The following is a 16,726-nucleotide window of genomic DNA, read 5'->3' on the forward strand; positions in this document are numbered from 1 at the left end:
TTTTAAACATGCAAATCGTAGAGTGAAAACAATGTAATAGTAATTTAACAAGTTTAAAAATAGTGTCTTGACAGGTTTTTTAAAGTTTTTAGGATTTTTAATTCTTAATGTAGTAGGTTTTTTTATCCCTTTCTTCTATAGATTATTAAATCTGGGGAATATTTTTCTAGATAAGCGCGTATTTGATTTAAGAAACATCTATCATGAGCGCTTTATATAACTTATTGGCGGGGAAGCTTTATGGCAACCGCAAAAAAAAAGTGGAGTTTTTTTCTCACAATACCGCCTAATGTGAAACCTTATTTTAGTTAATGGGATCTGCTCTGTATAATTGTTATCTTTGAGCATGCACTTGGACTCTAACTATAATATGAAGCTAATAGTCGGCGGTCTATCTATCTATTCTACTCATAAGCGCATTTGTTTACATTTCTCTAGCCAATTAAAAATGTTAGTGGTAAGTTAATTCCAAATATTCAGCGTTTAAGCGGCCGGGAGCGTTCTATCTTATCCTATACAACAAATGTTAGTGAGTTGTATAAATATACATTAATGCGATACAGATTTCCTTACCTTTTCGCCTACTCTGCCCGTTTGCTTTACCGCTTTACGTGGACTCTTAATGTGAACCTGGCAGCTTTACCATAGGCCGTGCTTGATAAACCCGCTTTCTTTAGAGTGCTTTTTTAATATATTTTTAGTAAATTTAACCTTTTTAAAATACTTTAAGTATTTACAGCGAATGAAAGAAACAAAAGTAAGTTTTTATTCAAACGAAAACGATGCTTGCCCTCAAGCTGGAGAGCCTACCGCCCATTTGAGCTTTAAAGACGGTTTTATGGGTGAAAAAAATGTTTTACTAACAAGTTCTGGACCCTTTCAGAGAGAAAGTGACCTTCATGGTAATGTGACTTTGCTACTTTCTAATACCAACATGGCAGCAAGCAAAAACGAGATAAGAGTCAACCTCGACAATAACACGAGCACAACCAATAGAAACTTTAAAAATTCCTTTTACGATGACAGCAACAGAAATAGCATTGAACCTGGGAGTCAGTATCACAACACTAATGAACTTGTAAAAAGATCAATATTAAAAATTCTACAAGGGCGTTCTAATAAAAATTGGAAAGATGGCTTGAAGTTTATTTCTCAAACGCCTGCAATTCAAACCGAAAAAGAGAGATGTGAATTTCCCGGTTGTACTAAAGTCTACTCTAGTAAGCATTCATGTCGTAGACATTTTAGGACCAAGCACGCAAAGGGACGAACTTTAGATGATCTGCTTCCAGCAGAAGGAAGCGATCAACAGATTCAAAATTCAAGTGAAAAGTTGCCCATCCCCCACTCCGGAAGTAAAGATTTTTCTGTTCTGGATTCAATAGGGCTAAGGCCTCAATTGCAAAAGCGAGTTGAGTCTCTAGAACCTACTAAGCGTCACAGCATAGATACTATGCCTAGTGACTTACATAACTTTAGAGAAGAGTTACTTTACAAAATAGGAAGACAGCATAATAATGTGAACAAGGAATTAAATGCTAGTAACAACCTTAATCAAAACGTTAATTTTGTAAAAAATAAGCGTAATAGTTTAGGATCCCTTCTTGAGGGGTCCGGCCAGAACCTTTTGCTTGAGTCCAGAAGTATACCAGGCCTTAATTTGAACACAGACAGAAGTAATGGAAGTAATGCTAAGAGTATAATGCAAGGACCCTACCAACAATTGCAAAGTCAGACATCTCAAGTACCTGGCCTTGGGAATCTTCCAACTTCGAGTCACCCTTTAATTATAAATTCTTCAGATAACTGTGGAATTTTTAAACCCACACAAACTTTAAGACGGCGGCCGTTATCATTAACAGAGGCTTACCAGACTGAATCCTCTCCTGTTTTCTTGCATCCTGAGGATGGAATTTCTCTTACTGATCTATGTCCTTCTATGTTACCTCCTGACTTTTATAATAATTTTAATTTATTATCTAAGAGAAATGGTAATTCTCCTACGGGTCGACCTGGTTATAATTTAGCTATTAACGGTAGTTATAATGTTGATTTAAATATTTATAATAAGAACGATAACAAAAATGATCGTAGGTATAATGCAATTAGTGGTAACTATAATAGCAGTGCAGGCTTGGTTTTCGCTGATTTTTGTAATATAAAAAAAGGGAACAGTGAGAGAGGTGATAGTAATAATAAAGGAGCCGTACTTAATTTAATAGGTAACATTAGTAGTTACGAAATCAATGGTATAAACACTAGTGACTATAAAAATAAAAAAGATTTAACTTTTGGAACTAGCAATTGTACGTATGATAACAGCCAAATCAATAACGATTACAATAGAAACTGCGAAAATGAACTTGCTTACGTCCAAAGTCTCAATACAAGCGTGGATGAGTGTAACAAAGCTTTTACTGAATTTAAGCTTGAAAATTTAGATAAAAATCGCAATTTAGTACATGAAGACGATAAATATATTGACTGGGGGAACCTTTCTTCTACTCTCATGGCGCCATCATTGGAATTTAGTAATGGTTTAACGAATCCTTTTAACACTCAGCTACTTGGACAATCTGCTAACCTCGGTTCGCGTGCAATCTTCCCTTTTTTAGAAGGAAACAGGCAATTTTTAAATATTGATGGCTACTTCCCGCCAAGTTTTAAACAAGTGTATACAAACCAAAACTCAGTAACTTTTGGAAGGCCTCTTGATCAATCTCTACAACCTTATAATCTATAAGTTAATAAAAACTAATTTTTTATATATACTTCTACTTGAATTGTTCTTAAAATCGCGTTTTGCACGTTTACTACTTAATTTATTGACCAAATTATTTATAAAGTGACTTAAGCTCTACGTTAAACAAACTCTGTACATGTGTTTTACATTATTGCAGCAAGATAACCTTATGGATACCACAATATTATATAAGCGAGGTAGAGCTATAACGAATTTTATTATAATGATATTTTTTTAAGAGGATAAAGTCTGCTAGCGTTATTATATAAGTGAGCCTAAACTTATTATATTTTCCTACCTTAAGTAATGTTAAACATTTTTTTTTCAAGCGAATAAAATTTATTAATTTAAAAAAGAAAAGACTTTGATTACGTAAGCAGGAAAAAAAAATTAAAGATACCGTTTCCATCGATTTCTTTACTATTCTAACTGTTTATTTATTTATATTTTTCTATTTTTTAAAAGCTTAAATATCATCGGAAACCTACGACTTTACGATGGTAACTTAGATAAAAATTAACCCGGCTATAAGATGACAACTTCTGAACCAATTTATTTCTCCATGAACTTTCATTTAGCCAAGGTAAATTGAGTTAGAGCTTGTACTTAGCGGATTACTAATAAGCTCATAACGTCTGAAGCGCCGTTGTTATCCTTAGTTAAACATTGAACACAAAAAAAAATTCACAAGTATGCTTTTTCTTAACTTAAGTCATAATTTTCTTTTATTCGTGTATAGAGGGTATATGCGTTTAAAGAGATCATTGCATAGGGCTTACCAACATAATATGCTCTTATTTTCTAAAAAGTTGAATGGAATTTAATAACTAAGATTAAAATTTAGTTTTAACCATAAGAGTAAATAAGCTCGAGAAAAACTGCAGTTTTTTCTGTGACAGGGAAAGTTTTATTTGTTATAATGTCTTCTTCTACAAGTACTCGGGATTTTTAAACAGGTGTGTTTACCTGCGAGTAATTTGTAATGGAGGAAAGATAAATTTTCAAAGTAAATATAAAATGGAAAAGAAAAAAGTTCTGGTTAGCAAAAAAATATTTGCTTTAGCCCTCAATGTAAATAATAGTAGTGAATTCGTTTTTTACGCAGTTGCAATGGGAAGGGATACCACTGCTATTGCATGACAACCATTACTTTTAATCTAATAATAAAGTTATAACTTTTATTTTCTTAAAAAAAAGATTAAGCCAAAAAAAGGATAAATTTAATTTAGCCGATAAAGTTATAAAACCAAGCCAGGTTAATAAACACGATTCTTCAAACATATTTTAAATAATCCATTTTTTTAAATAAAACCTTAAAAATATATATATATATATATATATAAACGTAGCTTTGATAAACTTTTTTTTGCTACCCTAAAAAGCTATTATTTTATCTATATATAGCAGCCAAGTGCCTAGTGCCTACGGCTCCCAGGTATTTATTGTAAGGAGTTAGTAAAATTTTAATTTAAGAAATAATAGAGCATATTTTAGAATAATCATATACTATTTTAGACTAGTTTACTTCAATAAAAGTTTTAGGTCCTTCCAAATTTCTTACTGGAATATTTTGAAGGTTTGTGGTTACATCTCTGCAAGTAACAACGTATCTTGCAGGACTATGTACCTCTTTGGTGGTAAAGGTTAGTACTGCATACGTTAAATTTTTTCACCACGCCAAAAAGTGGGCAGGAATTCATTTGCAAGGTTGCCCGCTGGCTATTATAATGCTTATCTGCAATTTTTCTTGAACACAGAAATTTTGTAATATGCAACATTTCACTATTTGGCGTGCATTAAGTGAAAACTGCCCTAAGGCTCCTTGCTGCCATCGAAGACGCAAATATTGCACTTTTTGCCGATGTAGCCCTATTTTCTGTTTTAAATCTCCCTCAATACTTTGCATATGCCTCAATACTTTAGTAAATAAGGTGAATGGTACGATAGTTGGAAGTTAAAAATTAAATTAACATAAAGAACAAAAATCTTTTCCTCTTTAAATGAAAAAAAAACATATGACTAAGATTTGTTGCTAAGTGATGCTGAGCTTCCTAGGTGTTTTGTGGCACAGTATCTTGTGGTAATTATTGAAAACAAACTGACGCGGGCGAAACGTATAGGTTACCCATTATAAAGCGAAAAGGCTGATTACAGCACTACATTCTTGCCTTAATCAAAAGAGCGAGTTTAATTTACAAAGATGAGGTGTCATTATTCGTTGTATTAAACCTACTGTCCTTCTAAGCCGTTTGGATGTTCAGTGACGCCCCCTAGTATTGTGCGAATGCTCAACTTCACAGAATATCATTATAGGACCTATAAAAGAGTACAATAAAGCGATGACCGTTACAACTTTTAAAAGGGTTAGTGAACGTACCAACATGTTGGTGGGATCTTTATTTGTATATAAAGCAAGGGCTACACAAAGTATCCTAGTCCTAGATACGCTTTCGCAGTAAACAAATAGTGGTCTTGGGTTAATAGCAAATTAATAACCAATTTGAGATAAGGTAACAAATACAATTTATGTTGGCAGTTTATTGTTAATGAGATATATAAATAAATAATTTTACAAAGATATTAAGCACTAACAGCATACCGACTTACAAATCCTTGCTATGTAGGTTATGAGATGCTTTGTTTTAAGTTACATAGCTATATTGAGAAATTTTATTTAACTTAATTATACGGAGTTTCAGTTGCTTTAAATAATTTGAATAGATAAGAAAACCTCAAAGTCCTTAACTTTTATAAGGCGAATGAAAGTCCGCTACTACCTGTCAGGAATCCGAAGTAAAAGTAGATTTTTGCTGATAATTAAATCTATTCTTAAAGACCCTAGAGGTTTTCAAGTAAGGTGTTTACACAATAGCTTGCATATCTTGCATAGCGAAGGCTCGCAATTTCTTAAAGGGGTCGATTACTAGCTTACAGTCTATACGTTTGAACGTGTAGATAATTAGTGAGCCACTCATGATGAATTGGAAAGAAAATTTCTACTGAAAAAAAATATTTGTCTATGCTGATGAATTTCATTCAGATGCTGCTTTAATGAGTAGCGCTTTTATAGTTCCACTAATCATTATAACATATATGTTTGGGCTATTCGGTTGATTAATTGATCTCTTGGGAATACATCGGTATTCGGCACTTAGCAGTAAATCAACGCCTTAAGAGTTTGTTCTTCTTTTTTAAGAGCTTAGGCGATTACTGGTCTGATGGTTAAATCCCACTTAACTCCGTCTTACAGAAAAAAGTTTAATTGTATCAAAGTAAATATGCGACGAACAAGGAAAAAGGTTAGAACTTTTGGCTATGGTAGGATTTAGTCTCGGCTTTCCGGTTGAAATTCCAAAAGGATTACAAAGTTTACCGACTTTTCTTGTGGTTCAAGAATAGCTTTCCAGCAAAAACGTTCCGATGGTTGTAAGGATTTTGGTAATATATTTAAAAGCCTTAGTACGAAGTTATTAAGTTTGGACTTCCATTAACTCAATAAAATTAGTAAGATTTTAAATGAAGATTTTCAAGTTATAATCAAGTATCACACTAGAAGCAAACTTATTTGTGTAATTCTCCGGAATGAGAAGTGTAAGGTAGAATCAGTAACAAAGTTATCATATATTAGTTTTTAAGACAAGAATAGCAATTGATTATTTTTAAGAACAACACAATAATTTAGCTATGAAAGTAGGTAAACTGAAAGTGGAAGAAATTCAGCTTGCTCTTAAAATACTAAAACATAATGTCATTCGATCTATTTTAAAGTTTTTACCCAAAATTTAATAAGGAATTTTTTTGGCACAGTAAATATTAAAGTGATTATAATTTTGAAGTTTTAATTGAAAGAGATTAGTTCAATAGCCCTGTTTGGGCATGAGGAATTTACCTTGATATATGAATTCACTAGTTATAAAGAGGTAAGAACGTGTGTATTCAGATAGAACTCTAATTTCAGTAGTAAAGAAAGATCGAAGGTAGAAAAAATACGTAAAGGGTTTCAACTTTTTATAATACTTACAAGATAATCAAGTGAAAAATTAAGTATGATTTTATACTACACTTAAAAAATATTACTAGAACTCGATTAAGATTATCCTGAGGGGAACTTTTAAACGGGTTAGAACTTTAGTAACACAATATAAAGTGTTATGAAAATTTGATTTAACTTAGAAATTAGCTAGATTGAGGGTCGAGCTAGAAAAGCCTAAAGATCTACCTCTCAATTGTAATACGAAGTTTTGACACCTTTCTAACTAAAATACTAGATTGATTCTAGTAGGCATCAAAATAAGAATATAGTGAACAAGGTTAAAGTTATAGGTGCTAAAAAATTACTTGGCACAAAAAGATTAATTAGTTGAATCTACCTATCGTCTCTATCAAACCGTGCGTAATTTAATAACTTTGTGCAATAACTAAAAAAATTGAGAAAATAACAGTATTATAACTTGTTTAGATGGGTTTCAGTGAGTTTTCGTTTATCAAAAAGGCAGGATAAGTGCTTTTGCTGGCCTTTCGATTCCGGCACTCGGCAGTGTGCTTGAGTTTTCAACAATCTATGGAAGTGAAAGGAAAAAAAAATAAATTTTTACAATTTCTTTTTAGTAATTAAAGCTATCTTGCTATACAAACCAAACCCATTTGGCAACTGCGCAGTTAATTTTTCCGTGCGTAGTTAATTATCAGCTTTAACTTATTGATCTTTCGTTCATAACTGTATTTCCGTAGCCATGTGCTATGATAACCTTTAATACTAAGTTAAAACAAGATTATCTAGCACATTTCCTTCAGCACTAAGGTACTCAAGTTAATAGCTACTGAACTAATCACGCAATACAAGTTTCTTAGTTAAAATCACCAATTGATTAAAACTTTAAACGCTTAATAGTAAGAATACTTGTGCATTTTTTATACTTGTATTGCTTGAACAGCTTAATACAACTATAAATTGGATTTTTATTTCCATGAAAAAAAAGTTCAAAGTAAAATATTGGGACCTTTAGCTCATTCCGCTGAGTAAACTTACAAATCCGCACTAGAAGATGTTACTAATACTCTTATCTTATTTGTAAATTATCTTGCAATTCTTTTATTTCATCATCGAGGGCTCGCCGTCAAACTTTTGGTTTTTCAATACTTAATATTTTTGCAAGTTGAAATTATTACTGTATTAAACAACAGGGATATTGCTGTTTTATTTAAGCTTAATTTAAGTATACCTAATTGTTTAATACATCTAGAATATTCACAAAGTATATTAATAAATATTAAATATAGTGTAACTCATTTAAAATTGTGGGGTACGTTTCTTCGAACTTTTTAATTATTTATAATTATATATTTTTGTAAATAGTGTAATTATATGTTTTATGTAAGTTTATATTGAATTATATCTTTGTTTTATATATCTATTAAGTTCACAAAATGTTACTACCATATTTATTAAACATAGCATAACATAGAAAATTTATTAAAAACTAAAGTGGACGGATATGAAAATTACTATAAAGAAAAATGAGGATATGTATTTTAATCCTTTGGGAAAAACGGACAGGTCGCATTTTGTTTTTTTCTTACCTTTTTTTTTTAAATATTTTTATTTTTTAGCAGATGGATACTTTAGATAACTTTTGTAATATTATAAAAATATCAATATTCGATTAATTTAATTTATTTTTAAAAATTTTAAAAACATAATACTTTTCAAAAAGATAGTATTATTAAGTTTATTGTTTTTGATTATATTATATAGTATTTTTTAGCTCTTTTTATTGTATATTATTAGATCGACTGTCCTTCAAGAAACGAGATTTTTTCGTCAAAACGGCCTTAACGTTCGCCCTGCACGACTTGTGTTAACAAAGTTTCTTTATATAATAAATGAAGGTAATATTAAATAATTAATGAATTTTTATAAAATTTTCAACCTTTTTTGTTTTCTTTTTGAACATTTAAATATCTTATTTTATTTTTTTCTATCTAATGATGCTTCTGTTTTTAATATTTTTCAGATTTCAAATTTTACTTTTTCTAATTAATATTTCTTCAAGTTAATACTACTTCGGAATTTTTTTAAACAAGATAATTTTTAAAGTTTATTTAAATTTCTAATTTTTCTTCCACTTTTTTATTAATTATTAAATTTACTTTTTGAAATTTATATAAGAGTATTACCTTTTATATACAAACTCATCTTCTTTTTTTCTCAATAGGTCATCGTTTTTTCGTAACAGAAGCGACTTCACTATTTTTCGACATAACTTTATTGTTCCAATCAAAAAATGCTTCGCGTCGGCGACTCCTTTACCTTGCCATTAAGGAACTCACTAATGCGGAGCACATCTTGATGGCAACTTCTTGTTTAACTAAAGACATTTCTGGTTATTTATGTTTATTATGTAGCAATTTAGCTTAAGTTGAACATAATTGGAATTTTTTTAAGTTTTAGTTTAGTTTAATTTAATTTAATTTATATATTCAATGAATTTAATTTAATTTTAATTTAGTTATAAATCTGTTAAACTTTGTCAGTGGTATTCTTATAGTCTATAACTTTTTAAAATTATAATAATTTAAACTTAATTAAGAAACTGTTACCTTTATTAGTAGTATTATAATAATTTTTCTAAATTATTTTGTATTTTTAAATTAATTATTATATAATCTTAAAACTGTTAAATTTCGTTAATAGTATTTATTTGAATTCTTTTTAATTATAATTATTATAATATCAATTATTTATCAAACTTTTTTTTAATGATATTTCCTAATTTAAACTGATTTACTTATTGGTTTATTGGATGTTTTTTACCACTATTCTTTGTTATAACGTTTACTAGAGTAAATTTTCTTCTTATTTTAGTTTTGTGTGTTTAAATAAATTTGTAAGCTGCTTTGCTCTTCTCGCTTTAGCCCTGTTTTTGCTGGCGAGTAGCAAATATTATTTTGTTTGGTACTATTTCTTTAGCACACTTCAATTTTTCAATTATAATTTTAAATATTATTTAGTGATGAGTTACGTTAAGTTTTCATGAAAAATTAGAATTAGTAAAAAAGTTTTAATTTTATATACAAATTAAGAAACCTAATAATTCTTCTTTCCGGTTAATAACCGTTACAGTTATTTTTTTATAAAAAAAAGAAAAAGTTTTGAATTTACTGAAGTAAAATTTACTTTTTTTTAAATTTTATTAAAAAATAGAAATTTCTTAAGTTATAATAAAAAAGCATAAATAATTAAAGCAGCAGTTAGAAATTTCAAAATAAAAATTTAATTAAAAATATTTACCTTGTAAATTTATTTTTATCGTCCATTTTTATATAAAAATAATATTAATTTTATTATTGTTCTTTCAATTATTATTTTTGTACTTTCTATAGTATTCTCTATTGATTATAAAATTACAAGACTATTTCTATTATAATTTAAATCTTCTATAATAATTTTCTATGCGAATAATTTTATATTATTATTTTTTATTTTTTAAAATAATTGAACTTTTACATCTATAATATTATAAACAAGTTTTTTTATTATTTTATATACTTATAATAGTTTTTATTTATTTAATTTTTGTTAATAAGAATTTTTATGTTAAATTACTTATATAATAATATTATTATAGCAGACTTTTATTATGTTTATCAAGGTGTTCTAAAGAGGGAAAGACGATAACTACCGAGCCTCTGCGATTAGGGCTTTGGTCACCATTACCAATCAAAATGATATTCAAGGCATTGAGAGGTTTTAATTTGTCTTGAAAAGTTTTGTTCTAATTGGTGTATTATCATATGTTTATAGGTTTCTTAAACAAGCCATTGTGGATAAGAACCCCTCCGTTCCTAGCGCCGCGCTCGTTTCTGCTTTGCGCTTGGCCAATAAAAACTTAGTAAAAAACTATTTTATTATTATTAAAATTATTAAATAGTTAAAGTATATATATACTTTTATTGTTATATAGTTTCAAAAAGTTAAAGTTTATAAAAAAGAAAAAATTTTATAAAAAGTTTTATTTTAACTTTATTGCCTAAAAAACTTATTATATTTTATATTTATAATACTATTGAAAATTTATAACGAAAATATTAAAAAAGGTTTTTTTCTTAACGGTTCGCTTATAATATTGCAAGTTTATTATATTTAAAAAATAAAAATGTTTTATATTTATACCAAAAACTTGAAGGTTTTATTATTAACTTTAAAAGGAGTAAAAGTTATGATACAGAAAAAATTAAATAATTTTAGGATATAAATCTTTTATCTATTCATTAATACTTTTAATTAAAAACTAAAGATTATTTACATATAAAATAAAAATTTTTATGAATATCAAATATATACTTTTTGCTTTTCTGAATTGTTCATTGTTATTGTTATTTTGTTTATTATTAATTAACAAAGTAAAAGTATTATTTATATGAAATACATTTTTGCTTCTAACTAGTTTATTATTACCAAAAAAAAGTTTTATAAATTTTAAAAAATATAGACACTTTATGTATACGTACCACTTTACTTTTACGTTTATTGTAGTAAGGAGATTATATTTTATTGAAAATAAAAAAAAATTATATTTTTGAAGGTTATAATAAATAAGAATAGCTTTTTTTCTTCTCAATTCTTTACTTTATATATAATTAAAGTTTTTATTGTAAATTTGTTTCTTAAAAGATATTGCACTTATTTCACTTTTTATATATAATATTATATTTATTTTTATTTTCTTTGAAATATTTATAATGTAACTTTTTCATTACTAGTTAATAACTTTTATTTTATTATTACTCATTATCATTCATTAATAATTATTATTATTAGCAATAATATTATTCGCTAAAGTTTCATTAATAAATATGAATTTATTGTTTGAATAAGTTATTATTATAATATTGCTTCCGTATTATATTTTTATTTATTATTATTTAAGAATATCTTTTTTTGTTATTTATAATTATTATTATTTTCTACATCGTCTTTCTATTTAATTGCGAATATTAATCTTCTCTTTATAAGTTTTATATATTATAAGAATAATATATATTATATCTTGGATATATTTATTATTTAAGTGTATAAAAGATTATTTGCAGAGTAATAATATACATCGCATATTACTATTTAATGAATATATAATTTTTTATAAAATGTTTTTTCTTGTACTTTTTTTTTATCGCTTATAAATATTTTATTTATTCCTTTTTTTTTTTATTAAAAAAAAAGTTAAGTTATTATTAATATTTTATTATTTCTTTCTTTTGGTATTAAATATTTTTTTTAATATTTATTTTTTATTATTGCGATTATTTTTATTCTGTTGACTTTTTATTTTTTTGGATATCCTATATACTATAAGTTATTATATTATTGTTTTATATTTATTATCAGTTATTAAATTATTTATGATAATATTAGTTATAAATATTTCATTATATTATTTTTTAATAATCCTATTACTTTTTTATTTATATAACTACAACTTTTATTTCTTTTTATTATTATTCTGTTATTTTATTTAATTATTTATAAAAATTATACAAATAATTATAACTTTTTATATCTAGATATTTGTTTATTAAAAAAAATTTAAAATAGAGATTTATTATAATTATATTATTAATATAATTATATATTTTTATTTTACTTTTGTAGCGTCAGTGATGCTAATTCGCTACGTTGCAAAAATACTTGAAGAAACTGACGACCTTGAAGACAAGTTTTATAAAAATGTTTTATTAATAAAATAATGATTTATACATTTAATAACAAAATCGCATCAAAATAAAAACATTTTATAAAAAAGTCATAAAATAGTAAATATATTATAATCTTTTTTGTTAAACATTTAACAGTATTATTATTATATTTTGTAAAAATATTAAATTTTGTCTAATAAAAAAGAAATTTAATTTTTAGAAGGGAAACTTAAACTTTTCTTATATATATTGAAGTCCATCTACAGACTAATTAATATAATTTTTTATATCACGCTTTATATAAAACTTAGGGTTTCTTAAGTTTTATAATGAAACCATAAAGATGTATTATAAACAACTAAAATGATAAAAAGTAGATTTTTTTTCTGGCTGAAGAAGTTTAAAGGAAACGTTTTATGTTAATTAAACTTTTTTAAATATAATTTTAAATAAATAATATTTTATAATAAAGTTTTTACTTATTTTTCATTAGGAAACATTTTAATCGATACCTCGAGTACTCCTTAAGAGATGCGAACGAAATGGGGATGTACGAGTCTGCGGTACTTACATATAGTTATTGCTCTTTTTCCTTTTCTTTTAAAAGTTTATTTAAAGAGGACAATATGCAACCTCCCAAGAGTAGAGGGTAGACTGCTTGCCATGACCGTTACCGTGCTTCAGTTGTTTCTTATGAGTTCGCAGGATACCCTCCGCTTCGCCGCTGTAAAAACTCTAAACAAAGCCGCCACGCGGTTTCCTCTTGGTCTCGTTCTGCTCTGCCCTTTTTGTTTAATCCTTATTGGACATTCTTCAGCAGTGGCCCCGTGCAATCTCGACCTGGAAAACGCTAATTCAGGACGATAATAAAACCGTCGCGGTATTGGTTATCACAACGCTTCTCAAGACGGGCTCAGAAAGCTCTATCGATAAGCTGGTCCCACAGGTCGGATAGAATGTCTAGAGGCCAACTATTCGGGCTCGCACATTGATTTTATTGGTTCAGATTCATCCGCTTTTGGAGCCCATTAATTACGATTTTAAGGCTGAACTGTGCGGTGGTTTTGGAGAGCTCGCCTTTAAGTTTCCGCAGCACCACGCTACCATCATTCGCTTTTTGGCAACTAGCCTACGGGATCAAGGTCTTAACCTCTGCCACCCGTTATGGAGAGTAGTTGACGCCACTATGCCTTTCAGGCGGCCATGTGTTCAAGTCGGCCGTGGTTGACACGCTAGTGAAGCCCATTAACGCACTACCAGACGCCAAGGAATTGGGTCTTCTCCATCTTTGCGAGTTCATTGAAGACTGCAAATTTGCGCTTCTCTGTACACGTATACTTCACTTTCTAGGCAGTTCTCCTTTTGTTCTACTTTCGGCACTTTATTAATTATCCGCTATCGGTAGGCGACGAATGCCCCTCCATGCCCCGCCCATCACAGGTGCATTAGTTTTTTTGTTACTTTTTTTAAGTATAGTCGTATAAGGCGCTTCAGTATATCAGATATATCCACAACCGCGTGGTTCTGGAGAGCGCATGTGTTCGAGCGGCTGCTGTTCTGCGCTAGTACTCCGCTCTCTTTACTCTAAAACCCCCTTACAACTCTTTTGCTAGGCGAATTTTGCTGTGAAGCATGACGAGCTTGTTGAGTCAATCCTTGTTCTTCTCTCCTGCTGCAAGTACCACACAGATGATGAAGTTCGTAGCCCTCTTCCCCTCTCCGCCGCCCCTCGCGCTTCTCTTGAGCCCTCTAGCGCCTTGCCCTCCTCCCCTACCTCTGCGCAATTATTCTCATCACGCCCGACGCGCATCGGGAGTCAGCCCGCTCTTATATTCCACGTCTTTAGGGAAGGGTGTACGAGAGGGAATGGGCGGATGTTCCAGAACTCGAAGCCCTGGATTTTTTTCAGCGTTCTCGAAACGTTTCTCTTAGTCCACAGCCCCCATTCGGTTAATAGTAATGCTAACGGAGAGCGAAACAGAATTTGTTGTTCGCTGTGTCAGACACGTGCTTGACGATCATCTCGCGCTCCAGTTTTTAGTCACCAATACAATTAAGGACGCTGTATTAAGGGACTTGACGGTTCATGTTAGTGTGGAGACACGTGTCTCTTGCTGTGTAACGGTCTCTGTGCGTGTATATACATAAGTTTTGGTTTAGAGCAATGAAGACTTCAAACAAGTTTTTGTCCGACCTGTTTCCATTCTTTCTGGTGGAGAGACCAAAAGCGTCTTTGTCGTTTTAGCGCGTGCTCCTTCCGATGCCACGTGCTTTTCTGCTGTATTTACCAACACATTAAAGTTTGTTTTCTTGGAGTCGGGAGTCGGGAGTCGGGAGTCGGAGGCCTTGAGGACGAATACAAAATTGAGAATCTTCACGTGACTGTGGCCGACTATGTACACCCTGAGGAGCTCCACGACTTTTCTACAGGTGTCTAGTTGGCCTTACATTAGCCTTCTTGATTAGTTTAATACACGCCGTCAACAGCTTGGACCCAATTAGACGACGCAGCAGAAGTTGTCCATGTGGTTCAACTACCACATCTTCGAAGTCTGGAGAAGACAACGGTCTCTCTTTCCAAGCAACTTGGCGCTGTGAAAAAATCTTCGAGATTTTAAAATCAATGCCTTCTCTTTTTAAAGTTTAATTTGTAAAGGGATGTATTCCTGCGACAATACCGACAGAGTGTCCCCAGAAACCCATTTTCATGTTATTCTATTGGTCGGCCGATTTTGTGGTGCTTTGCCCAAGCTTTTTTTTTTTTTGCTCCGCTATTTGGGGTCACTTAGTAACTTCAGGGGATCTTCTCGTCCTGGTCAGAGCCAAAATGGCTCTTCAGGCAAACTCAGGCGTTACTATACAGTTGGCCATCCGTTCCATCTCTTCAGATCTTTCTTCAACACTTTTCACTGTAAAAAAGATTTACTCACACTGATGCTATTTTTTTTAAATATTGAATCTTATAATAGGAGATAATCAAAGTTATACAGGAAAGTGGCGGGAGCAGTTAATTTCAAATATTTAAGTATGAACTATTTTATTTTCGTAAATTCTAAACCCACGTGAGAGGAACAAGATAAATAAAAAACGTTTTTCTTTCCCTTTTGTTTATAATAAAAAATTTATTATAATAATTATTACGGACGATAGCTTCGTATATAGAAGAATAATTTAGAGTTATATTAATTCTTCAAATCAATAGGGATAATCAATAGAGATCCATTTTTTATTTTCAATATGCCCTTTTATAATAACCATCTAATTTTTAATAATAATTAATTCTTGTTGTAAAAAAAGAAAATTGATCTAAAAGAAGCAAAGAAAAACGTAAGGAGTGTAAGTTTTTAAGCTTTTCAAAATTTTTTATAACATTAAAAAGGTTATTACTCAATAAAAGTTAACTTAATGTCATTCGCAATAATTTTTTTTCTTCTAATGGTTTACTCTTGTTCAAATGCTATTAGATTCCTGTTGAATTCACTTAAAATTTTCCAAAATTTGTTTTTTCAAAACCAGCTTCAATTAACTTTTTACCAAAGCTCAAGTTAATGTGATAATCTCAGCTATCTATATTTAATTTTAAATAATAACAATAATAATTAAAAAAAATGATATATATATATTGTATATTAAACATCTGTTTAAAAAAAATATATATCATATTCTTCTCCATTTAAATGTTTTTTTACTCAAAGACTGTCGTATATAAACGATACTTGGGAGACTGTGCGCTCAAGTCAAAAATTTATCAAAACTATGGTTATAAATTGTTTAATAGTAACTTTTAAACAGTGTTTAGATTGGTCAATTTCTCAGTAATAAAGGAAAAGTTGATACTTACATATATATAGTTTAAATAAAAAAAGCAAAGGTTCAACGTTGATTTAACATATTAAAATTATAATAAATCTTTTAACGAAATAAAGGTTTTTATGAAGTAGCTTGTAGGTAAAAAAAATTTACCGGAATATAAGCGAATGCATTTATGAAAATGAACCGACTATAAAGTTAAGTACAATCTTGCTCAATAAGTTTAGAGGTAATACAACAACCTTTAGACCGTATACACCTGGGAACAGGACAGGAAACCTTACGGGCATAAAGTGTGTACAAAACTTGACGAAAGCCACAAGATAGAGCTAACAGTCAGAGCCGAAACTAAGCGTTCGATAAAGTACTCTCATAATAAACATCTCAGTTCCTTAACAGTATTTTTAATAGTTTATTTATTATTGTAATTTAAACAGATAAGTTTATTGTAAAACAAATGACATATTTAAAAAAACG

At 29.5% G+C, this 16,726-nt stretch overlaps 2 protein-coding genes across 2 annotated transcripts; both read left to right on the forward strand.

Moving 5' to 3' along the window:
• Positions 1-603: 603 nt before the first annotated feature.
• On the forward strand, positions 604-2,743 carry LOC135144473 (transcription factor mef2A-like). The gene is made up of 2 exons (XM_064076509.1): positions 604-678; positions 731-2,743. Exon 2 carries the CDS (start codon positions 743-745, stop codon positions 2,741-2,743), a length of 2,001 nt encoding a protein of 666 aa, XP_063932579.1. The 5' UTR covers positions 604-678; positions 731-742.
• A 10,238-nt stretch (positions 2,744-12,981) lies between these two features.
• On the forward strand, positions 12,982-15,540 carry LOC135144474 (coatomer subunit gamma-1-like). The gene is made up of 11 exons (XM_064076510.1): positions 12,982-13,002; positions 13,058-13,210; positions 13,257-13,385; positions 13,446-13,581; positions 13,637-13,789; positions 13,845-13,879; positions 13,942-14,004; positions 14,053-14,869; positions 14,927-15,176; positions 15,238-15,350; positions 15,409-15,540. The coding sequence occupies exons 1-8, from the start codon at positions 12,982-12,984 to the stop codon at positions 14,452-14,454; spliced, it is 1,092 nt and encodes a 363-aa protein (XP_063932580.1). The 3' UTR covers positions 14,455-14,869; positions 14,927-15,176; positions 15,238-15,350; positions 15,409-15,540.
• The last annotated feature ends 1,186 nt before the right edge of the window (positions 15,541-16,726 follow it).

The sequence above is a fragment of the Zophobas morio genome, unplaced genomic scaffold, assembly GCF_036711695.1.
Source record: "Zophobas morio isolate AGI-343-1 ecotype UQ-CSIRO unplaced genomic scaffold, CSIRO_AGI_Zmor_V1 ptg000101l, whole genome shotgun sequence".
Classification (NCBI taxonomy): domain Eukaryota; kingdom Metazoa; phylum Arthropoda; class Insecta; order Coleoptera; family Tenebrionidae; genus Zophobas; species Zophobas morio.

Bases quoted from the DNA above. Each gene is read 5' to 3' on its own strand.
- LOC135144474 (XM_064076510.1), top strand. From the start codon at position 12,982: ATGGGGATGTACGAGTCTGCG. The intron at 13,790-13,844 runs GCAGTTCTCCTT...CGCTATCGGTAG, and splicing joins ACGTATACTTCACTTTCTAG to GCGACGAATGCCCCTCCATG. The intron at 14,005-14,052 runs GTACTCCGCTCT...CTCTTTTGCTAG, and splicing joins GCGGCTGCTGTTCTGCGCTA to GCGAATTTTGCTGTGAAGCA.
- LOC135144473 (XM_064076509.1), top strand. From the start codon at position 743: ATGAAAGAAACAAAAGTAAGTTTTTATTCAAACGAAAACGATGCTTGC.